This window comes from Schistocerca cancellata, chromosome 3, assembly GCF_023864275.1.
Source record: "Schistocerca cancellata isolate TAMUIC-IGC-003103 chromosome 3, iqSchCanc2.1, whole genome shotgun sequence".
NCBI classification, from domain to species: Eukaryota; Metazoa; Arthropoda; class Insecta; order Orthoptera; family Acrididae; genus Schistocerca; species Schistocerca cancellata.
In genome coordinates, this window is record NC_064628.1 from 133,706,232 (window position 1) to 133,728,912 (window position 22,681).

The following is a 22,681-nucleotide window of genomic DNA, read 5'->3' on the forward strand; positions in this document are numbered from 1 at the left end:
AGATGGGTAGGGACTGACGAATATTCTTAGTTTTTGCCTTATAAGTTGATTCTTGAAGTTTTCTAACCAGTTTCTTACAAGGCATATGGAACCTTTCTTAGAGTGTATGCCAGTTAAGACTTTTCAATATTTTTATTACACTCTCTCACCAGTCAGATGTTCCTGAGACCAGGTTTGATCTCTTCTGTTAGTCGATCTGATAAGGATCTCATCCACATAAGAAGTACTGAAGTATCGACTGTACAAGTGTTTTGCATACAATCTCTTTCATAGACAAACTGCAGTTTTCCAGTACCTATCAAAAATTGTATCCTGATATTTGTTGTACCTACAGCTAAGCCTATGTGGTTGATCCACTGCATATCTCTATGCACATTACTCTTGAACAATGGAAAATCCAGGATGAAATGTAACAATACTATGAAAAGAAAAGCTGCTAATCACCATATAGCGAAGATGCTGAGTCGCAGATAGGCAGAACAAGTAGACTGTTACAAAATAAGCTTTTATCCAACAAGGCCTAATGCTAGGGTGACTATGTTGGGAAATAAATGTGTAAAAATGAAGAATAAAAATGTAGACTGTTAATAATGTTTCTTTTATTTAAAAAACTAAGAGTTAGCACATTAAAAATTTGCAGGCCCTCATAGATGAGTCATATAGGATGGTTGTTCTGTAGATCAGTTCTGCTTCCTGTTTTACAAATGGGTGTAACCTGTGTTTCCCCCAACACATGGAACATATCCTCTTCATAAGATCTTTGATCAATTATGGCAAAGAGTAGAGCTAATTCACTTGCAAATTCGATGTAGAGCTTAAAAGGGACTTCATCAAGCACTGAGGCTTTATTGAGTTTTGTGATTTAAGTGGCTTCTCAACACCACTAGTATTGATTATTATGTCATTCATCTTCGCAATGATGTGTGTACCAAATGATGGCAACATTGCTTGAGTTTCCTTTGTGAAGGAATATTTGAAAACAGAATTCAACGAATTGGCTTTAACTTTTGTTTTGTTGTTTCTAATTTGATCCCTGTCTGGCTCACACGAGTCTGGTCCTGATATTTGTGCTATTGAAAGCCTTAACCTATGACCAGCAGTTCCTACATTTTTGTAACAGATCTTGTGACTTTATTTTGTTGTTGTAGTTATTGAAGGTTTTGCACATTGCCCTTCTGGTACCCAATTGTATTTCAATTAATGTCTGCCTATCTGTGGTGTTATGCTTTATTCTATACCTATTATGTAGTAGGTGCTGTTTGTTAAGAAGCTTTCTGATGTTGTTTGTACACCAAGCGAAATCTGCACCATTTTTAATTTTTCTACTAGGTGCAAAAGTGTTGTTGTTGAGTGACTGTAGGAGGATGCAAGAACACTTGGGCAAAATTCTTAGTTATTGTGATGAATGGCAGCTAGCTCTACATGTAGAAAAATGTAAGTTAATGCAGAACAGTATGAAAAACAAACCTGTAATGTTCAAATACAGTATTAGTAGTGTGCTGCTTGACACAGTCAAGTCGATTAAATATCTAGGCATAACAGAAAGCAATGTGAAATGGAATGAGTATGTAATGACTGTAGTAGGAAAGGTGAATGGTAGACTTCAGTTTGTTGGGAGGATTTTAGGACAGTGTGGTTCATCTGTAAAGGAGACCACATATAGGGCAATAGTGCCACCCATTGTTGAGTACTGTTTGAGTGTTTGGAATCTGCACTAGATCGGATTAAAGGAAGGCATCAAAGAATTCAGAGACAGGCAGTTAGATTTGTTACCGGTAGGTCCAAACAACATGCAAGTATTGTGGAGATGCTTTGGGAACTCAAATGGGAATCACTGGAGTGAAGGTAATGTTTTTTTCAAAGAGCACTATTGAGAAAATTTAAGACAACCAGCATTTGAGGCTGACTGCAGAGCAGTTCTACTGCCACCAATGTACATTTTGCATAAGGACCATGAAGATAAGATTAGATATTACGGTTCGTACGGAGGCATATAGACAGTCGTCTTTCCCTTATTCTATTTGCAAGTGGAACAGAAAAGGAAATGACTAGTAATGGTAAAGGGTACCCTTCATCATGTACCATATGGTGACCTGCAGAATAAATATGTGGATATAGAAATATTTCTGTAGCTTGGCTGACTATTAATTTTAACTTGTGCCACAGTTCCTATATGCTGTACTGTTCCAACTCGACCTCAAGGGACACAGGTGTCCACTAGTGCCTACATGTCATCTGCTGGGCTGAAGAAGGTGGCAAGCTCTCCACAAAGAGGTCTTATTTCATCAGTTTCATACTCTTTTCTCCATTGCATGCAAAAAGTTATGATTATTCAACACATCTGACATGTTGCAACATTTCTAAATGCTCCTTTGTCATATTAGGCACATACTGGCACTATGTGTAGCTGGATTATAATAATCATGCATGTCATAATAAATGTACCAGTAATGATGACTTCCAGAAGCAACATCCAGCCATTCTCACTTTTCTGGGAAGAACATTTCTAGTTTTTTGCAAAAGATCGATTGTCTCAGGGTCTTCTGTGTTATAAGGCACTACATTACAAAGAAACACAACGAACAGTTTTGCTACATGTTCCATCATTGAACACAAAATTATTTATTGGATGGCAATGTAAGAAGGCAATTCCTCACTAGACTGACGGGCGAAGTAAAGCAAGAAATGAATCTGAGGGAAAAAATTTATTCCTCTTTCTTTTGTAATGAAACTTTGACAGAGTGTTGAGACAAGGATCCAGGACCTATGAAGCACATGCAATGAACTGAAATCATTTAGACTCCTTTTTTAATTGCATGATACACAATGCTACTGGAAATGCTATTAGAAACAATTAATTTACAGAAATGAACTTCTTTAAAGGACATGCATTACAGCAGCATGAACTTGTTATTGTACTATTGAAATGCTGTGTAGAAAAGTTTCCCGAACCAAATAAAAATGTGGTCGACAGCACATCTATGTTTGGGTCAATTTTCTCACGTAAGTAACTTTTTTAGTCACAAAAAGGATAACCAGAGTAGAAAGCTCCCAGATCCAACACTGAAGAGCACTCTCCATCTTATGATAGTTCAGCATTCATCACAAATATTTCATCAGTTTTTTATTTAAAAAATCAACATGTTCAGTGAAATTGGAAAGGATTTGGTTGTCTCACTTTCCTTTACAGGAGCCATAATCCTTTGATTCAGGCAGTGAAGATGTAACACAGGCTGTTCCTGGTTGATTGCTCCTGAGTTGTCACCCAGTTTTTTTTTTTTGTGTGTGTGTGTGAGGGGGGGGGGGGGGGGCAATCAGCTCATGGGCTGACCATAAGTACTGTGCGTACAACAGTACTAGTTAGTGAGAAAATTACAACTAAGCAAATATGAATGTAACGTGACAAGTTTGACAGGAAAACTCAAAATAAATGAAAAAAAATCTGACATTTTATTAGTACATTTACAGAACATAACATTTCTTTTAATTAAAAAGTGATGAAATATTTTGTGACAAATTTATTTATTTAAATTTGTCACAAAATATTTCATCACTTTTTAATCAAAAGAAATGTTTTAGGTTGGGTTGGGTTGTTTTGGGGAAGGAGACCAGACAGCGAGGTCATCGGTCTCATCGGATTAGGGAAGGACGGGGAAAGAAGTCGGCCGTGCCCTTTCAAAGGAACCATCCCGGCATTTGCCTGGAGCGATTTAGGGAAATCACGGAAAACCTAAATCAGGATGGCTGGACGCAGGATTGAACCGTCATCCTCCCGAATGCGAGTCCAGTGTCTAACCACTGCGCCACCTCGCTCGGTCTGAAATGTTGTGTTCTGTAAAATGTACTAATAAAATGTCAGATTTTTTTCATTTATTTTGAGTTTTCCTGTCAAACTTGTCATGTTACATTCATATTTGCTTAGTTGTAATTTTCTCACTAAATAGTACTGTTGTACGCATAGTACTTATGGTCAGCTCATGAGCTGATTGCCCCCTCCCCCCAATAGGCTGGGTGACAACTCAAGAGCAATCAACCAGGAACAGGCTGTGTTACATGTTCACTGCCTGAATCAAAGGATTATAGTTCCTGTAAGGGAAATGAGATAACCAAATCCTTTTCAATTTTACTGAACATGTTCATTTTTTTGCTTTACATTTTTTTGTCTTTGATGGTGCCCACTAGTGCTACAATTGCTGATCCTATCCTTCATGTGAACATCCAGTATATTTCCACAGTTCTCAGTAATTTTTAGAGAAAACTTTTATAACTGTTTTGTAGGAAGTTCACTCTCATCTGCTGCAAATGAATTTATAATGTTCCCAATCTATAGGCAAGTAAAATTCCTTTCAATAATTACAGCATGACGAAAACTTAAGTATTATGGAACAGATGTTTCCTATGAAGTTATCAGTTGCTACTGAATTTGAGCCAGGTAACCAATAGAAGTATTCAACTACAACTTTCATTCCACTTGTTATTGTAATGCATGCCCATCTCAGGTGGCACTCAGATTCTGACTCATCCACATGGAGGCTGTCTTTTTAGTAAACACTACAAGTTTCCCCAAAGATCCTGCTACTATCAGTATCTGGCACTGGCAAACTCTCAGTGCCCAATATTATGTGGGCTCTGCAGCATTTTCACATTGCTTTAAGCTTGGAAGCTTCTTAGGCTCCTGAAACATATTTCGAAGTAAAAACTTAAATATGTGGTGCCTGAAAACAACAAGTAGAATCTGTGAGGATGTGATGTTTGGCGCCAAAAAAATAAACTCCAGTGCCCATTATGCACACTCACCAGCTATTTGACAAACAAGTTCAATTACAAGCAACTTCCCTGTCAGCTTGCAGTGCACGCAACTATCTGAGTTGCCATGCTCAATAACTGTCCAGAATTATGCTACATAAGCCAGTACCATGCAATCCTATGTCATGCACTCTTTTCTGCACTCATCTCACTATTAAGAATTTTATCATTTGTGCATACTCTCAGAATTTTCTTTGGATATTTTGCATGTTCTGGTTAACACTTCCAGCAGTACAGTGTAAGTTAGGAGATCGAAGTGATGTTTGGCACAAACAATGACCATTAACAAAATATTATAAGCCAAAGTCGAGAGATATAAATTGAATATATCATATAGAAACAACAAAAAAGTACATGTGGACAAAAAGGGAAAGCAAAACCAAGTTCAGAAGCAGTGGGAAAAATGGAAGAGGCTATAGAAATTGATGAACTGTAATAGGTTACCAGTACAAAAAAAGTGAAATACAAAGGGAAAAGAATGTCAGAATGGAGAACAAATGAAGAAATCAATGAAGCTAAGAATTTTTTGAGAGGTTGATTTTTAGTTAAATATATGTTTTTCATTCGCTCCAAGAATGCGTTTTGTCCTAGTCAGTCTTACTCCATAAAACAATAAAAGGTCTCTTCAGTAACAGAAATGAGAAATGGAAATAAAACGTAAGAGACATGGAATGGAATGAAACAGGTTCAAAAGCTATATAAGCCAGTGGCAGAAACTGAGGCAGAACTAACAGTAACATGAAAGAGCTACATAGAAAATTACAGGTTTTTAAAAGAAGTTCTCTTTATTAGGAGCTACATAATTACAAGTGGGCAAGGGGACCACAAATTGGACAGTGCTACAATCTGTAAGAGGGGGAGCAAGGGAGCAGTTTATTGGTGTCAGATGATGCAATAATTGATAACATTAAGTAATACAAAACCTTAATCTTTGCTGCTACTTTTCATTTTCATGATCATCATGGGGTCTTTTGGAGATGAAATTTTATTCTGTTTTGTGCTACTCTATGCTCCACTTCCAACATTAAGCAGAGCTGCTTTCTTCCACTTCCAATTACATACTGACAGTTAAGTATAGGTTTCAAAATGTTGCTAACTGCCCTTAATTATTTATGTTTCTGCCAGCTTTATAGCAGGATAACCAGTGTCTGACATTTTTGTGTGCTTGTGTGGAAGTGTGCAGAAGAAGAACTTTATCTAATAGCTTTAATAATTTAGCAGTCTTTTCTGCTGGGCTTGTCTGCAACTCAATGCTCCCTCTAAAAGTGAGTAGCAATCTTTCATTTCCATAATATTATGAAGCAGCTTTGTAATTCTTGCTTGAATGAAAGACATGAGAGGATCATATCTGCAATATATTAAAAATCATTGAAGCAACCGAACCCCTGTTACAGTAAGCACTCACAGCAAACAGAAAGAACTGTTTCACATTTGAATGACATGGGTTAAGTGAGACTATTGCTGTGTTTTTGGGGTTTATTTAGCCATTCCTCAAAAACAACAATATCCATTTACTGTGCATAGCAGAACTAGGAAATGCCATCCCTGTTCCAAAATATCATCATAGAAAATGGATATGTTCAACAAGACTAAAATCTGAGAAGTATATTTGCAATGCCATTCATCAAGTGATACCTTCACCCTGTGCCATGTAGTCCATTAGTCAAATTCTGTGGGAATAAGTGATGCCATTCATAAAATGGGAAGAACTGCCAATGGCACAACCATACGAAAAACCAAAATGTTGGTAGATATATCCTGACATATTTGAACAACTGCAGATGGGTTTTGATGATGTGCAGGCCTGGGTGTTGCTCAGTATCAGTTCCTGCTAATACGATCAGCCCATCACCATGAGATTATGATATTCTACAAGAAACACACAGAATGAGATTTTCACTCTGCAGCGGAGTGTGCGCTGATATGAAACTTCCTGGCAGATTAAAACTGTGTGTCCGACCGAGACTCGAACTCGGGACCTTTGCCTTTCGCGGGCAAGTGCTCTACCAACTGAGCTACGGAAGCACGACTCACGCCCGGTACTCACAGCTTTACTTCTGCCAGTACCTCGTCTCCTACCTTCCAAACTTTACAGAAGCTCTCCTGTGAAACTTGCAGAATTAGCACTCCTGAAAGAAAGGATATTGCGGAGACATGGCTTAGCCACAGCCTGGGGGATGTTTCCAGAATGAGATTTTCACTCTGCAGCAGAGTGTGCGCTGATATGAAACTTCCTGGCAGATTAAAACTGTGTGCCCGACCGAGACTCGAACTCGGGACCTTTGCCTTTCGCGGGCAAGTGCTCTACCAACTGAACTACCGAAGCACGACTCACGCCCGTACGGTAGGAGACGAGGTACTGGCAGAAGTAAAGCTGTGAGTACCGGGCGTGAGTCGTGCTTCAGTAGCTCAGTTGGTAGAGCACTTGCCCGCGAAAGGCAAAGGTCCTGAGTTCGAGTCTTGGTCGGGCACACAGTTTTAATCTGCCAGGAAGTTTCATATCAGCGCACACTCCACTGCAGAGTGAAAATCTCATTCTGGAAACATCCCCCAGGCTGTGGCTAAGCCATGTCTCCGCAATATCCTTTCTTTCAGGAGTGCTAGTTCTGCAAGGTTCGCAGGAGAGCTTCTGTAAAGTTTGGAAGGTAGGAGACGAGGTACTGGCAGAAGTAAAGCTGTGAGTACTGGGCGTGAGTCGTGCTTCCGTAGCTCAGTTGGTAGAGCACTTGCCCGCGAAAGGCAAAGGTCCCGAGTTCGAGTCTCGGTCGGGCACACAGTTTTAATCTGCCAGGAAGTTTCAAGAAACATACAGTTGTATAAACGGAGGCTATTGCACCATATTAAAACCTGCCCACCAGAAAATGATGGGTATCTCACTCATCAAAACATATGATAGTTCAATAATTATCACAGGGCTTAAATGTTGGATTGTTTGTGTTTATTGCTCTTTTGATAAGTAGCTATTGCTGTTTACAGGCTAGACACTAAATTGTAACTAATAATCCAACAAGCTCCATTCAACACTGTCACATCCAGGAGGCCCTGTTGCCCATATTGTTGGCTGTTGCAAATCATGTTTTGAATGGGACACCATACCTTCAATTTTAATAACTACTCTGGACAAAATATTATCATGCTAATACCATGCTCCAGTGTTTCCAGCCTTGATAATACCCTCAATTCAGGTAAGCAAAATCTGGATGAAGCTGCTCATTGATGATCAGATCACATACAAACACTAACTGTGGGGAGAGGCCACAGTGACTGGAGATAGTGGCCATGTGTGCGTGAGTTGTGCTTGTTTGAACATGTGTGTACTTTCTATTTTTGTAGAAGGCCTGTTTGTAGGAAACTTAAATGTTTAGTAGTCTTTGCACTCTGCCTGTCTGCGACTCATCACCTTCTCTATGTGGTGGGTAGCAATCTACCCTTTTCATAATATTGTTGTTATTCAAGCCTAAACTTCAAATTATTTAACACTGCAGGGATATTGATTGCTGTGTTCAACCCACTGCTGCAAATAGTTTCAGTTGTTTTCAAGATTGGGTAATCAGCAATGGGGGCCAAAAACTTCTGACATTAGACATCACCCTCATTCTGTCAATAACCTTGTCAAAGATGGTGGAGAAGCAGACAGAGGTTCAAGACACTCTCCTGCCATTGGGATGTGAAACTGCCCCTAAACAGCAGAAAACTCACTAATGACCAATGACATGAGATTGCAGAAGGCAATGGGAACTACGGCATTAAACACACACACAATTTGTATCCACAGGACATGTGGCCTGTAACTGAGAAAATGTCATGACGCTCTCTCCATTGGCAAAAGATTCCAGATTAGTCCCCTATTTGGATGTTTGGGAGGGGACTGCCAATGGGGAGGTGACCAAGAAAAAAAGATTGAATAACCAACAAAATGACAACATACTATGAGTTAGGGGGTAGAATGTCAGAAGTTTGAATGTGATAGAGAAGCTCAAAAATATAAAGACAGAAATGCTAGTGCTCAAACTAGATATAGTGGAGTCAGTGAAGTGAAACGGAAAGAAGACAAGGACTTCTGTTCAGAAGAGCATAGGATAACATCAACAGCAACAGAAAATGGTGTAACAGGAGTACGAATTTAAATGAACAGGAAGGTGGGACAGAGAGTGTGTTACTGTGAACAGTTCACTGTAGGGTTATTAACATCAGAAACAACAGCAAATCAAGCTGATGTCATAAGCAGAGGATCAAGAGATAGAGAAAGTATAGGAGAACATTGAACAGTTAATTCAGTATGTAAAGGGAGATGAAAATCTAATAGTCATGGGGTTGTAGGGGAAGTAGTAGAAGAAAGGGTTACAGGAGAATATGGACTCAGTAGTAGGAACAAGACAGGAGAAAGACTATCTGAGTTCTGCAATAAATTTCAGCAAGTATGGGTAAATTTCAGTTAGATTACTTCATGGTCATGCAGAGATTCCAAAACCAGATATTGGATTGTAAGGCATACCTAAGAGCAATTATAGATTCAGGATCACAATTTAGTACTGATAAAGAGTAGGCTGAAGTTTAAGAGAATAGTCAAGAAGAATCAATGTGTAAAGAATTGGGATATGAAAATCCTAGGCAATGAAGAATGCTTGAAGTTCTCTAAGGCACTGCAGTAATGAACAGCTCAGAAGGCAGTACAGTTGAAGAGGAAAGGACATCTCTAAAATAGCAATCACAGGAATTGGAAAGAAAAATGTAGGTACAAGGAAGGTAACTGCGAGAAAACCTTGGGCAAAAGAATAAATTCTTCAACTACCTGACAAAAGAAAGAAGTACAAAAATAATCCAGGAAATTCAGGTATACAGAAATACAAGTCACTTAGGAATGAAACAAATAGAAAGTACATGGAAGCTAAAGAGACAAGAATCGATAGGTAGATAGGTAACAGACAGGGGACCAGCATTAGAATCAGAATTTAAATAAGCTTGGAAGACTTATGATAAATTAGGCAGAAGGAATAGATAACATCCCACTGGAATTTCTAAATCATTGGGGAAAGTACCAACACAAAATAACTATTCATGTTGGTGTGTAGAATTTATGAGACTAACAATATACCATCAGACTTTCAGAAAAATATCACCCGCATAATTCCGAAGACAACAAGAGCCAACAAGCACAGGAATTATTGCACAATCAGATTAACAGCTCATGCATCCAAGTTGCTGATAACATAATAGACAGAAGAATGGAAAAGAAAATTGAGAATTTGTTAGATGATGATCAGTTCAGCTTTAGGAAACATAATGGCACCAGCGAGGCAGTTCTGGTTGATAGTGAAAGCAAGAATTAAGAAAATGTTCATAAAACCTGGAAAAAGCATTCAACAATATAAAATGGTACAAGATGTTCAAAATTATGAGAAAAACAGGGGTAGCTATACGGAAAGATGGGCAGTACACAATATGTACAAGAACCAAGAAGGAACAATGTCAGTGAGAGACCAAGAACGAAGTGCTCAGATTAAAAAGAGTGTAAGAAACGGATGTAGTCTTTCACCCCCAACTGTTCAATCTATGCATCGAAGAAGGAATGATGGAAATAAAAGAAGAGTGGGATTAAAATTAAGGATAATGATAATATTTGCTGATGATATTGCTATCCTCAGTGAAAATGAAGAAGAATTACAGGATCTATTGAATGAAATGAACAGTCTAATAAGTACAGAATATGGATTGAGAGTAAGTAGAAGAAAAATGAAAGTAATAGAAATGAGAACAGTGAGGAACTTAACATTTGAACTGGAGGTCATGAAGCAGATGAAGTTACGGGAATTCTTCTACCTAGATGGCAAAATAACCCATGACAGATAGAGTAAGGATGACATAAAAAGCAGACTAGCACTGGCAAAAATGGTGCTCCTGGCTGAGAGAAGTCTACTAGTATCAAACAGAGGCCTTAATTTGAGGAAAAAATTTCTGAGAACTTACGTCTGGAGCACAGTAACATGAACTGTGGGAAAACTGGAACAGAAGCATATGAGATGTGGTGCTACAAAATAATGTTGAAAATTAGAGCACTGATAAGGTGAGGAATGAGGAGGCTCTCCAGGGAATCAGAGAGGAACAGAAAATATGGAAAACACTGTCAAGGAGGAGAGACAGGATGATACGACATTTGTTAAGACACCAGGGAATAATTTCCACGGTACTAGAAGGAGCTGTAGAGGTTCAAAACAAAACTATAGGGGAAGACAGAGATTGGAATACACCGAGAAAATAATTGAGGATGTAAGTTAAGCTGCAGGTGCTACTGTGTGTGTGTGTGTGTGTGTGTGTGTGTGTGTGTGTGTGTCAGGGCGCCTAAGAGTTTGTAAAACCAGCAGGAATGTATGCATGAATTTCTGTGAGCACAGCTGCTGTCATTTTGAAAGTTGAGAGTTTCTACAGTATGGTCATAATGAAAGTGGTTACTGAGAATACCGAAATAAACATTCAGGTTCCTGTTATGGTAAACTAAATGGATCAGCTGAAGTGATGCATTATTTAGAGAAAGTGATGCATTATTTAGAGAAAGCTTTACATGATGCTGTGAGCAGTAGCCTTCTGTGAGGTACTACAGTTCCTCATGCAATGTTTATTTGCAAAACGTTTGAGATGGACTTGTATTCACTGACAAGGCATGACACTTGTCCCTGGTCCCTAGTGGTTAGGGTCACTATACGATCACTGTGTTTACACTATTTATCATGGCAGCGAATGCTACATCATTCCTTATCGCCACATACTGCACAGATTCCATATTACTGCCTGGCAACACACACTACTGCATTGCCATGATTTGCATCAGCTTTGGAGACTCACATGAATGCCTGGTACCATTCCCAAACCACTTTCAGTGCCTCAAAGGAACCATTATGGTCTTTTAAGGGGATAACTGATGTCTGAACAGGCATCGGAAGGACCAACAGTACCAACCAACCACCATGTTATCCTCAGCTTACAGGCATCACTGGATATGGTTATGGAGTGGCATGTGGTCAGCACACTGTTCTCTGGCTCTTGTCAATTTTTGTGTTCACAGCCACTACCTCTCAGTCAAGTAGCTCCTCAATTGGCCTCACAAGGGCACCCCACTTGTCAACGGCACTTGGCAGACCCAAATGATCACCCATCCAAGTAGTAGCCAAGCCTGATGGTGCTTGGCTTCAGTAATCTGACAGGAAATGGCGTCAACACTGTGGCAAGGCTACTGGCAGGTGTCTAACATGCTGAAGATTTAATGTGCAGAACAGGTAATAATAAAAAGGGTACAGAATCAAATTAGGAAGACAAAAGAATTTTATGGTATAACACCACCTGAGGCATCAACAAATATATATATATATATATATATATATATATATATATATATATATATATCTGCACTTCTGCCTCGACTGACGTCTCTGCCCAAACTCTTTGTCTTTAAATATGTCTGCTTGTGTCTGTATATGTGTGGATGGATATGTGTGTGTGTGCGAGTGTATACCCGTCCTTTTTTCCCCCTCAGGTAAGTCTTTCCGCTCCCAGGACTGGAATGACTCCTTACCCTCTCCCTTAAAACCCACATCCTTTCGTCTTTCCCTCTTTCCTGACGAAGCAGCCGTTGGTTGCGAAAGCTAGAATTTTGTGTGTATTTTTGTGTTCGTTTTTGTGTCTGTCGACCTGCCAGCACTTTCATTTGGTAAGTCACATCATCTTTGTTTTTAGGTATATATATAAAATAGAAGGAAACATTCCACGTAGGAAAAATATACCTAAAAACAAAGATGATGTGACTTACCAAATGAAAGTGCTGGCAGGTCGACAGACACACAAACGAACACAAACATACACACAAAATTCAAGCTTTCGCAACAAACTGTTGCCTCATCAGGAAAGAGGGAAGGAGAGGGAAAGACGAAAGGATGTGGGTTTTAATGCATCCTTTCGTCCTTCCCTCTCCTTCCCTCTTTCCTGATGAGGCAACAGTTTGTTGTGAAAGCTTGAATTTTGTGTGTATGTTTGTGTTCGTTTGTGTGTCTGTCGACCTGCCAGCACTTTCATTTGGTAAGTCACATCATCTTTGTTTTTAGGTTTATATATATATATATATATATATATATATATATATATATATATATATATATATATATATATATATAGAGGGAAACATTCCACGTGGAAAAAATATATCTAAAAAGAAAGATGATGTGACTTACCAAACAAAAGCACTGGCAGGTCGACAGACACACAAACAAACACAAACAAACACACAAAATTCTAGCTTCCGCAGCCAACGGTTGCCTCGTCAGGAAAGAGGGAAGGAGAGCGAAAAACAAAAGGATTTGGGTTTTAAGGGAGAGGGTAAGGAATCATTCCAATCCCGGGAGCGGAAAGACTTACCTTAGGGGGAAAAAAGGACAGGTATACACTCGCACACACACACATATCCATCCGCATATACACAGACACAAGCAGACATTTGTAAAGGCAAAGAGTTTGGGCAGAAATATCAGTCAGGATGGAAGTGCAGAGGCAAAGATGATGTTGAAAGACAGGTGAGGTATGAGCGGCAGCAAATTGAAATTAGCGGAGATTGAGGCCTGGCGGATAGCGAGAAGAGAGGCTATGCTGAAGGGCAAGTTCCCATCTCCGGACTTCTGACAGGTTGGTGTCAGTGGGAAGTATCCACATAACCCGGACGGTGTAACACTGTGCCAAGATGTGCTGGCCGTGCACCAAGGCATGTTTAGCCACAGAGTGATCCTCATTACCAACAAACACTGTCTGCCTGTGTCCATTCATGCGAATGGACAGTTTGTTGCTGGTCATTCCCACATAGAAGGCTTCGCAGTGTAGGCAGGTCAGTTGGTAAATCACGTGGGCGCTTTCACACGTGGCTCTACCTTTGATCGTGTACACCTTCCGGGTTACAGGACTGGAGTAGATGGTGGTGGGAGGGTGCATGGGACAGGTTTTACACGGGGGCGGTTACAAGGGTAGGAGCCAGAGGGTAGGGAAGGCGGTTTGGGGATTTCATAGGGATGAACTAAGAGGTTACGAAGGTTAGGTGGATGGCGGAAAGACACACTAGGTGGAGTGGGGAAGAGTTCATGAAGGATGGATCTCATTTCAGGGCAGGATTTGAGGAAGTCGTATCCCTGCTGGAGAGCCACATTCAGAATCTGATCCAGTCCCGGAAAGTATCCTGTCACAAGTGGGGCACTTTTGGGGTTCTTCTGTGGAAGGTTCCGGGTTTGAGGAGATGAGGAAGTGGCTCTGGTTATTTGCTTCTGTACCAGGTCGGGAGGGTAGTTACGGGATGCAAAAGCTGTTTTCAGGTTTTTGGTGTAATGGTTCAAGGATTCAGGACTGGAGCAGATTCGTTTGCCACGAAGACCTAGGCTGTAGGGAAGGGACCGTTTGATGTGGAATGGGTGGCAGCTGTCATAATGGAGGTACTGTTGCTTGTTGGTGGGTTTGATGTGGACGGACGTGTGAAGCTGGCCATTGGACAGATGGAGGTCAACGTCAAGGAAAGTGGCATGGGATTTAGAGTAGGACCACGTGAATCTGATGGAACCAAAGGAGTTGAGGTTGGAGAGGAAATTCTGGAGTTCTTCTTCATTGTGAGTCCAGATCATGAAAATGTCATCAATAAATCTGTACCAAACTTTGGGTTGGCAGGCCTGGGTAACCAAGAAGGCTTCCTTTAAGCGACCCATGAATAGGTTGGCGTACGAGGGGGCCATCCTGGTACCCATGGCTGTTCCCTTTAATTGTTGGTATGTCTGGCCTTCGAAAGTGAAGAAGTTGTGGGTCAGGATGAAGCTGGCTAAGGTAATGAGGAAAGAGGTTTTAGGTAGGGTGGCAGGTGATCGGCGTGAAAGGAAGTGCTCCATCGCAGCGAGGCCCTGGACATGCGGAATATTTGTGTATAAGGAAGTGGCATCAATGGTTACAAGGATGGTTTCCCAGGGTAACAGACTGGGTAGGGATTCCAGGCGTTTGAGAAAGTGGTTGGTGTCTTTGATGAAGGATGGGAGACTGCATGTAATGGGTTGAAGGTGTTGATCTACGTAGGCAGAGATGCGTTCTGTGGGGGCTTGGTAACCAGCTACAATGGGACGGCCAGGATGATTGGGTTTGTGAATTTTAGGAAGAAGGTAGAAGGTAGGGGTGCGGGGTGTTGGTGGGGTCAGGAGGTTGATGGAGTCAGGTGAAAGGTTTTGTAGGGGGGCCTAAGGTTCTGAGAATTCCTTGAAGCTCCGCCTGGACATCAGGAATGGGATTACCTTGGCAAACTTTGTAAGTAGTGTTTTCTGAAAGCTGACGCAGCCCTCAGCCACATACTCCCGACGATCAAGTACCACAGTCGTGGAACCCTTGTCCGCCGGAAGAATGACGATGGATTGGTCAGCCTTCAGATCACGGATAGCCTGGGCTTCAGCAGTGGTGATGTTGGGAGTAGGATTAAGGTTTTTTAAGAAGGACTGAGAGGCAAGGCTGGAAGTCAGAAATTCCTGGAAGGTTAGGAGAGGGTGATTTTGAGGAAGAGAAGGTGGGTCCCGCTGTGACGGAGGACGGAACTGTTCCAGGCAGGGTTCAATTTGGATAGTGTCTTGGGGAGTTGGATCATTAGGAGTAGGATTAGGATCATTTTTCTTCGTGGCAAAGTGATATTTCCAGCAGAGAGTACGGGTGTAGGACAGTAAATCTTTGATGAGGGCTGTTTGGTTAAATCTGGGAGTGGGGCTGAAGGTGAGGCCTTTGGATAGGACAGAGGTTTCGGATTGGGAGAGAGGTTTGGAGGAAAGGTTAACTACTGAATTGGGGTGAAGTGGTTCCAGATTATGTTGACTGGAATTTTGAGGTTTTGGAGGGAGTGGAGCTGGAAGTGGGAGATTGAGTAGATGGGAGAGACTGGGTTTGTGTGCAATGAGAGGAGGTTGAGGTTTGCTGGAAAGGTTGTGAAGGGTGAGTGAGTTGCCTTTCCGGAGGTGGGAAACCAGGAGATTGGATAGTTTTTTTAAGGTGGAGGGTGGCATGCTGTTCTAATTTGCGGTTGGCCTGTAAGAGGATGCTCTGAACAGCCGGTGTGGATGTGGGAGAGGAAAGATTGAGGACTTTTATTAAGGATAGGAGTTGACGGGTGTGTTGATTGGCTGAGTGGATGTGTAAGTGAAGGATTAGGTGGGTGAGGGCAATGGATTGTTCAGTTTGGAACTGGTATAGGGACTGATGGAAAGAAGGGTTGCAGCCAGAGATGGGAACTTTAAGTGTGAGGCCTTTGGGGGTGATGCCAAATGTCAGATAAGCCTGAGAAAATAAAATATGGGAGTGTAATCTGGCTAGGGCGAAGGCATGTTTGCGGAGGGAATGTAAATAAAACTTAATGGGGTCGTTGTGGAGGTGTTGTGAGGGTGACATGGTACTAGAAGGTGGAAAGTGTAACATGAGGCTGAAATGAAAGTAAATATAAAAATATATGGGGAGAGATAAAGGTGAACTAGAAAGCAAATTGAGATCTGGTGTGAAAAAAGGCAAAAAAGGGTTGGTTAGAGCTGGGCTATGTTGATCCTGTGGTGAACTTGTGTAGGTAGATAACGATGTGCATAAAGGTTATGTGGTTGTGTTGCCGCCAAAACACGTTAAAGGGTGGAGAAATTCGGGAAAATTTCGAAAAAACTACATGAGGATGTATTAAAAGGAGTGGTTTGGTGGTGGCAGATTATGGAAATGAGGCTAACAATTGTCTGATTAAGAAATAATGATGTTAAAACCTGTGGGAAGCGGCTAAAAATGATCGGTGATGTGAGAAAAATGGAAATGGAAATAAAGCAAAAGTTATTAAAACTAGCCGAAAAGGTTGTTTAATAGTTGAAAGGAACTGTTTGCGAACTAGAAACGGTGGATTTTGTAGCAGCGGTAGTGTTGAAAGCACACATATACAGACACAAGCAGATATGTCTGCTTGTGTCTGTATATGTGTGTGTGTGTGTGTGTGCGAGTGTATACCCGTCCTTTTTTCCCCCTAAGGTAAGTCTTTCTGCTCCCGGGATTGGAATGACTCCTTACCCTCTCCCTTAAAACCCACATCCTTTCGTCTTTCCCTCTCCTTCCCTCTTTCCTGACGAAGCAACCGCTGGTTGCGAAAGCTAGAATTTTGTGTGTGTGTTTGTGTGTTTTTTTATTGTGCCTATCTACCAGCGCTTTCCCGTTTGGTAAGTCATGGAATCTCTGTTTTTAATATATTTTTCCCATGTGGAATGTTTCTTTCTATTTTATATATATAAAAGAGTCTTCTGTTCTTGGGCGACACCAAAAAACTGTCAACATAGTTGCAGGCCACACTGTTGTGAGTCATGATGCCTCCGCTACCAAATAAGAATGTGTGTGCTTCACTTGGGTCCTCAGTCTTGGCTTGGCAGTCATTGAAATAGGAGCTCCTATTGAATGCTACTGGCAAGAGCAAAGTTCGCACAATTATTCGATTTTTGAACACAAAAGGTACTGAACTGGTTGAAATTCTTATCCAATTAATGTAAGTGTATGGGCAGTCAAGCAAGGACATTAAAAATATTTGCAAGTGATTTAAAGAGTTTATAGCCAGTTGTGTTGAAATTTACAACATGGAAAGGAGCAATCTGCCATCAGTTTCCAACAAGACAGTCATGACGCTTGAGGAAATAATGCATAAAGATTGGAGGTTTATTCTGGAAGCTCTATGCATTTTGGTCCCTAAGGTTTCCTGAAGCACCATCCACAGGACTTTAATGGAAAAGTTGCAATATCAGAAGACATGTGCAAAATAAGTACATGTATGCTGACAGAAAATCACAAATGGCAATGAGCTAATTCTTCAAGTGAATTTGTTTTTCCATTATGGACAACCTCTTCAGATTTATTTCCCTGCATGATGAAATCTGGGAACTCCACTTTACACTTGAGACAAAATAAACCTCACACAAGTGGCACAATTCCTCTTCACCCAATCTGTGAAAATTCAAACTAACACAATCTGCCGGTAAAGTCAAGGCAGCTGTGTTTTGGGACTGGAAGGGGTTATTGTAGGTTGACTTACTGTCTGCTGGGACAACAATAACTGCTGACATGTGCTGTGAAACACTGAAAAAACTCAGATGGGCAATTTAGAACTGGAGAAGAGGAACGTTGAGCAAGAGTAGAAGCATTCTCCACAACAACACACAACCACAAGTCGCCCATCGAACTATCGATCTCCTGCAAAACGTTGGTTGGAACGTCTTCACCTACCCACCATACAGTTTGGGCTTGGGAGTGATCAATTACCACCTGTTTCCTAAGTTGATGGAACATTTGTGTGGATGGTGGATCTTCTCCAATTCAAGGTGAAAGATCAGGTTCAATGCTTCCTGAAGAAGACGGCACTGAACAGTTATGACTTGGGCATTGTAAAACTGCCAAAGTGTCTACAAAAATGTGCCAACTGAAATGGTGATTATGAAGAAAAATGAGGCATTCTTCATCCTTTAAGATGATATAACTATTATAGGAAATAAATGGTTGTTTTTCCATACCTAAAAACATAAGAGACCCTATTTTTAGTGATTGCCTTCACATTTAATCTGACAGTGAAAAAAGTGTGGGAGATAAAAACTATGGAAGGAGACAAAGGCTTGAATCCAGCATGCAAGTTCAGATGGATATAGGTTGCAATAGTTTACAAGATGAAGAGACTTTCACCAGATAGACAAGTGTGGAGAACTGCATCAAACCAGTCTTTGAATTGATTACTTCTACTACTACTACAATACTTACTCATAATGTCAATTACTGCATAAAAATAGAACAACCATTCCAACATCTGAGAGTCAAATATTGCTTTCTTATTAAGTAAAGGCAACAACTGAGGAGGAGCATGTGTCAGCAGCTGTTGAAAGTCACTGAAATATTCAAACCAGAAGATGTAAAATATAGTGCCACAGACAATGACACACAGTAATGGAACAGAAAGGATAAGCAATGACATAAATTGAAGTGTTTGAGCAGTCATTAATGTAATGTACACTTCCTGACCCAAGTGACATGGTCAGGTGTCAATGAAACTCACACATGTTAATGGGTATGTAAATAATTAGTGCTGTAATTCTCTGTGACTTGCAGAACAGCCATGAAATTTCATTAGTGCTGTTCATATTTAATGTTGTTACTAGGCCTCTTAGAATATGTAACAAGGTGTGAACTGTGTCATATATTGAGTCATAACTGTGAAGAACATAGAGATATCTTGTACTCATGTGGGACAGTGTTATCAGCACTTGAACACAGCTTGAAAGAGATCTCTTTGGGGGTGTCCATTTGGCTGGCTGGTTGACTCATGCAATATACAGATTTCTGGGGCATGCATATGTGACACAACAATTAGCCTGGCATCTTCATTGGCTAAAGCACTAATCATGTTCCAAAAATGTTCCTCCTTTTTCCTCATTAATTTGTTACCTCCTCTGCCACTACATTCTATTGACTAAGGAATGACACCTTCTGAGTTTCTTCTAAGCTGGCACTGCGTCTTTCATTTGTAGACACACACAACTTCTTCCTCTCTGCTTCTAAGTATCTCGATTTTCTTACAACACAGACAAATATCATCATAATGAACTATTTATTTCGCCTGAATTGTTATTTTCAGCTGTCATTTTGTTAAATTGCAGGCTGCCTCTAGCCACAGACAATAATTAAAAATAAAATAATTATTATAATAATTATATTTAATTTTTCCAAATGAATTAGCTATGGAAGAACAGAATGACTGGTAGAAGACAACACAATAGAAAATCAGTTTGCATTCTGGATAAATGAAGGAACACCTGAGACATTACTGATTCTAGGATTTAGCTTATAAGATAAATTGATGAAAGGCAAACCTAAATTTATAGCATTTGTAGATTCAAAAAAAGCATTTGACTGGAATGCATTCTATGGAATTCTACAGTTATTAAGAGAATAGAATATTGGAGGATGAGAAAGGGTTGTAGCCTACCCCCATATTACTCACTCTGTACAAGAAGCAAACAGTAAAATAAATTAATTATAATTCTGGAAAGTAAAGTCTGGAGTTATTAGAGTATAGAAGGGGGGGGGGGGGGGGCGAGAAAGGGGTGTAGCCTATCCTCTTTATAGCTCCCACTATACAAGGAGTAAAAGTAACAGAAATTAAGGACAAATTTCAAAAGGGAATCAAAGTCCTGAGAGAAGAAATCAAAACTTCATGGTTTGCCAATGACATTTTATCTCTGTCAGCGATAGGAAGGGGCTTGGCAGATCAGCTAATAGAATGGATGGTTTCTGTAAAAGAGATTGTAAGATGATTATCAAGGACAATGGAATAAGTATGAATGAAGTTGGTCAATACTGTGGGTATTAGATCAGGAAATGTGACACTAAAAAGTTGTAGATGAGGTTTGTTATTGAAGAGAAAGACCAAGGCTAGAAGGGATGAGTCTGTTCAAACTGACATAGACTGTAGTAAATGAAGAGGCATATACAAGAAAGACTAGCATGAAGAGTTGCATCAAACCCATCTCCAGACTGTTGGCTGTAACACAAATAATCTTGTATTTTATTTGGAAATAAATGTCTTGTTTCTCAGTCAAGATGATCTTTTTACAACTCTAGTTTCCCCTAGTTATAATGTTGACAAGGTAATCTCTTAAGAAAATGAAGAGAAATTCGATAATATTTGTTTTTATAAAGACTGGAAGTAAATAAGGAACTCAAAATGTCATACCTAATAAAATACAAGTACTTTTTTTGCATGCTTTCCTAATTAATACTAAAACAAGGTCCATCAGGTAAAGTAAAACAAATTAAATTAAAACAGAGTATTAGGTAGATCTAAAAGAAACTTACCTGTTTTCAACTTTCACCAATAGACCTCACTTCCTTCTTGCAGACTGAGACTTATAATTTTACTTTTCTACAATGTAAATAAGATTTTCATATATATATATATATATATACATTTAAAAAAACACAGCAGTTGCACTTGTAGTGACTCACATAAGGCAAAATCCATTCGTCTAATAGGGGAACTCATTAGGGGATCATGGCCATCAGTAGAGATGGAGTCGTATGGAGTTTCAACACCATTCATTGGAGAGCTCACTGGCAAAGACATGCTCCGATCAAACCTAGCACAAAGAGAGCCAAAACAATTTTAGATTATATGAAAATTTTGAATCCATTGAATGAAAAGATTCTTCCATATGCTGAAGAAATGAACATTGAGTAATTGCACTTCCAGTATCAGAAAACTTTTTGGTCATTAGGTCATTGCACTCGAGTGTTTTAAAGCATTACTCATTTGTACAACAGAACCTGTTACTAGAGCTGTTAGTTATTGAAACAATGTGTATATTTCCAGTTTACAGTGAATGTTTTCATTCAGCAGACTGAAGTCTTATTTTTATTTACAAATGAGTTTTTGCATAGTAATTTTCTTGCCTTGGATTTCTTGTTACATACAAAGATGATACCCAAATAATAAAGTAATAAAAACTGAGAAGAGTCACAACTGAAAAAGCCAAAAAGCAGATATTTCCTCATAATATCAATGGCAATAGCAACTAATAGAAAAATAAAAGCCAAAATCCATTACTGATGATGAATGATAACAGATGAAACTCAAGTATCAGAAGACTTGTCCCTGAATGTCATTTGTTCCAAATTCTGACAACTGTCCTGGCTTCTTATCTAACCCTTACAGTGAATCTTGTCACTTCACCATCACTTGTTTTCTGTCCCAATCTGTGTTTATGATTCTGGCATAAATAAGACTGTAAATCAAAATATCACAGCTTCAAGGTAACTGTATTTACTGTTACTGTGTCATATAATTCCATTCAGATGGAATACCATACATACAAAAACCACACTTGGTTAGCAAATTACTAAATAAACATTTACCAGGACAAAATGTGTAAAATTTACATAGGAACTATCCAAGGCAGCTTATAGTAAGTGGCAGCAGATACATGAAGTGTCAGTATCATTTTATATTCTTCCTATAATGCCAGTGAATAGTATGACTCGCTATGCATCCATGTGAGCCCAAATTACTGTAATTTTACTACTATGGTCATTTTGAAATTCACACTTGAGTATAAGCAAAATGTTTACTGACTCATCTTGAAACATATGGTCTCTGCATTTTAAATATAAACCATTACATAATGCAGAGCTTCCCTATTTAACAGCATATAGCTATAAATTCGTAAGATGCTTTTAAAGTGGCTAAGTGAATCTGTAAAACATCATTTAGTTCTCTTAATTTTTTCTCTCCCTCCTGTTAATCCACATTACTAAGTGTCTCAAAATGACAAAGTATAACCAAAAATTAGTTTGCTGACGACTCACGCCTTAAATAACTTACACTTCCTCAGCATTCATCCAATAAAGCTGTCTGACATCTTGAATCTTGTGGTTTATCATCTTAAATCATTCACTATATATATCACTAGATGTTTAGCTGGTCTGCGATTCCAAGTGATTTTTCAGTTATGGTGTAATAAAATGTAATTGTGTACACACATCACATTGCACATTGTTATGTTACGGGTCAGCTGCCAGCTTTGCACAATGTCCTGATCATTTGAAAGTCCACATGCATTTTGCAGAAATTTTCTAATGGTGTTTCATACCTGCATACTACTGCATCATCTGTGAATGGCCTCAGAGAGTTACAAACGTTATCTATCAGGTCATTTATATGTATTATAACTACACTGTCACATTTCCTTCTCTACTGTTGCATTCATCCTAATGATGTTTCCCTACTGAGAATTGCAAACTGATTTCTGATCTTTATGAAATATTCAGTATGAATAACATCTTA

The 22,681-nt window shown here is 39.6% G+C and overlaps 1 protein-coding gene across 1 annotated transcript in view; it reads right to left on the reverse strand.

Moving 5' to 3' along the window:
* Positions 1–22,681, reverse strand: part of LOC126174755 (calmodulin-binding transcription activator 1) — a 1,816,127-nt gene that overhangs the window by 146,624 nt on the left and 1,646,822 nt on the right. Inside the window, exon 21 of the mRNA XM_049921082.1 lies at positions 20,848–20,978. Coding sequence (XP_049777039.1) covers positions 20,848–20,978 — 131 coding nt within the window. The remainder of the gene's footprint in view (positions 1–20,847; positions 20,979–22,681) is intronic.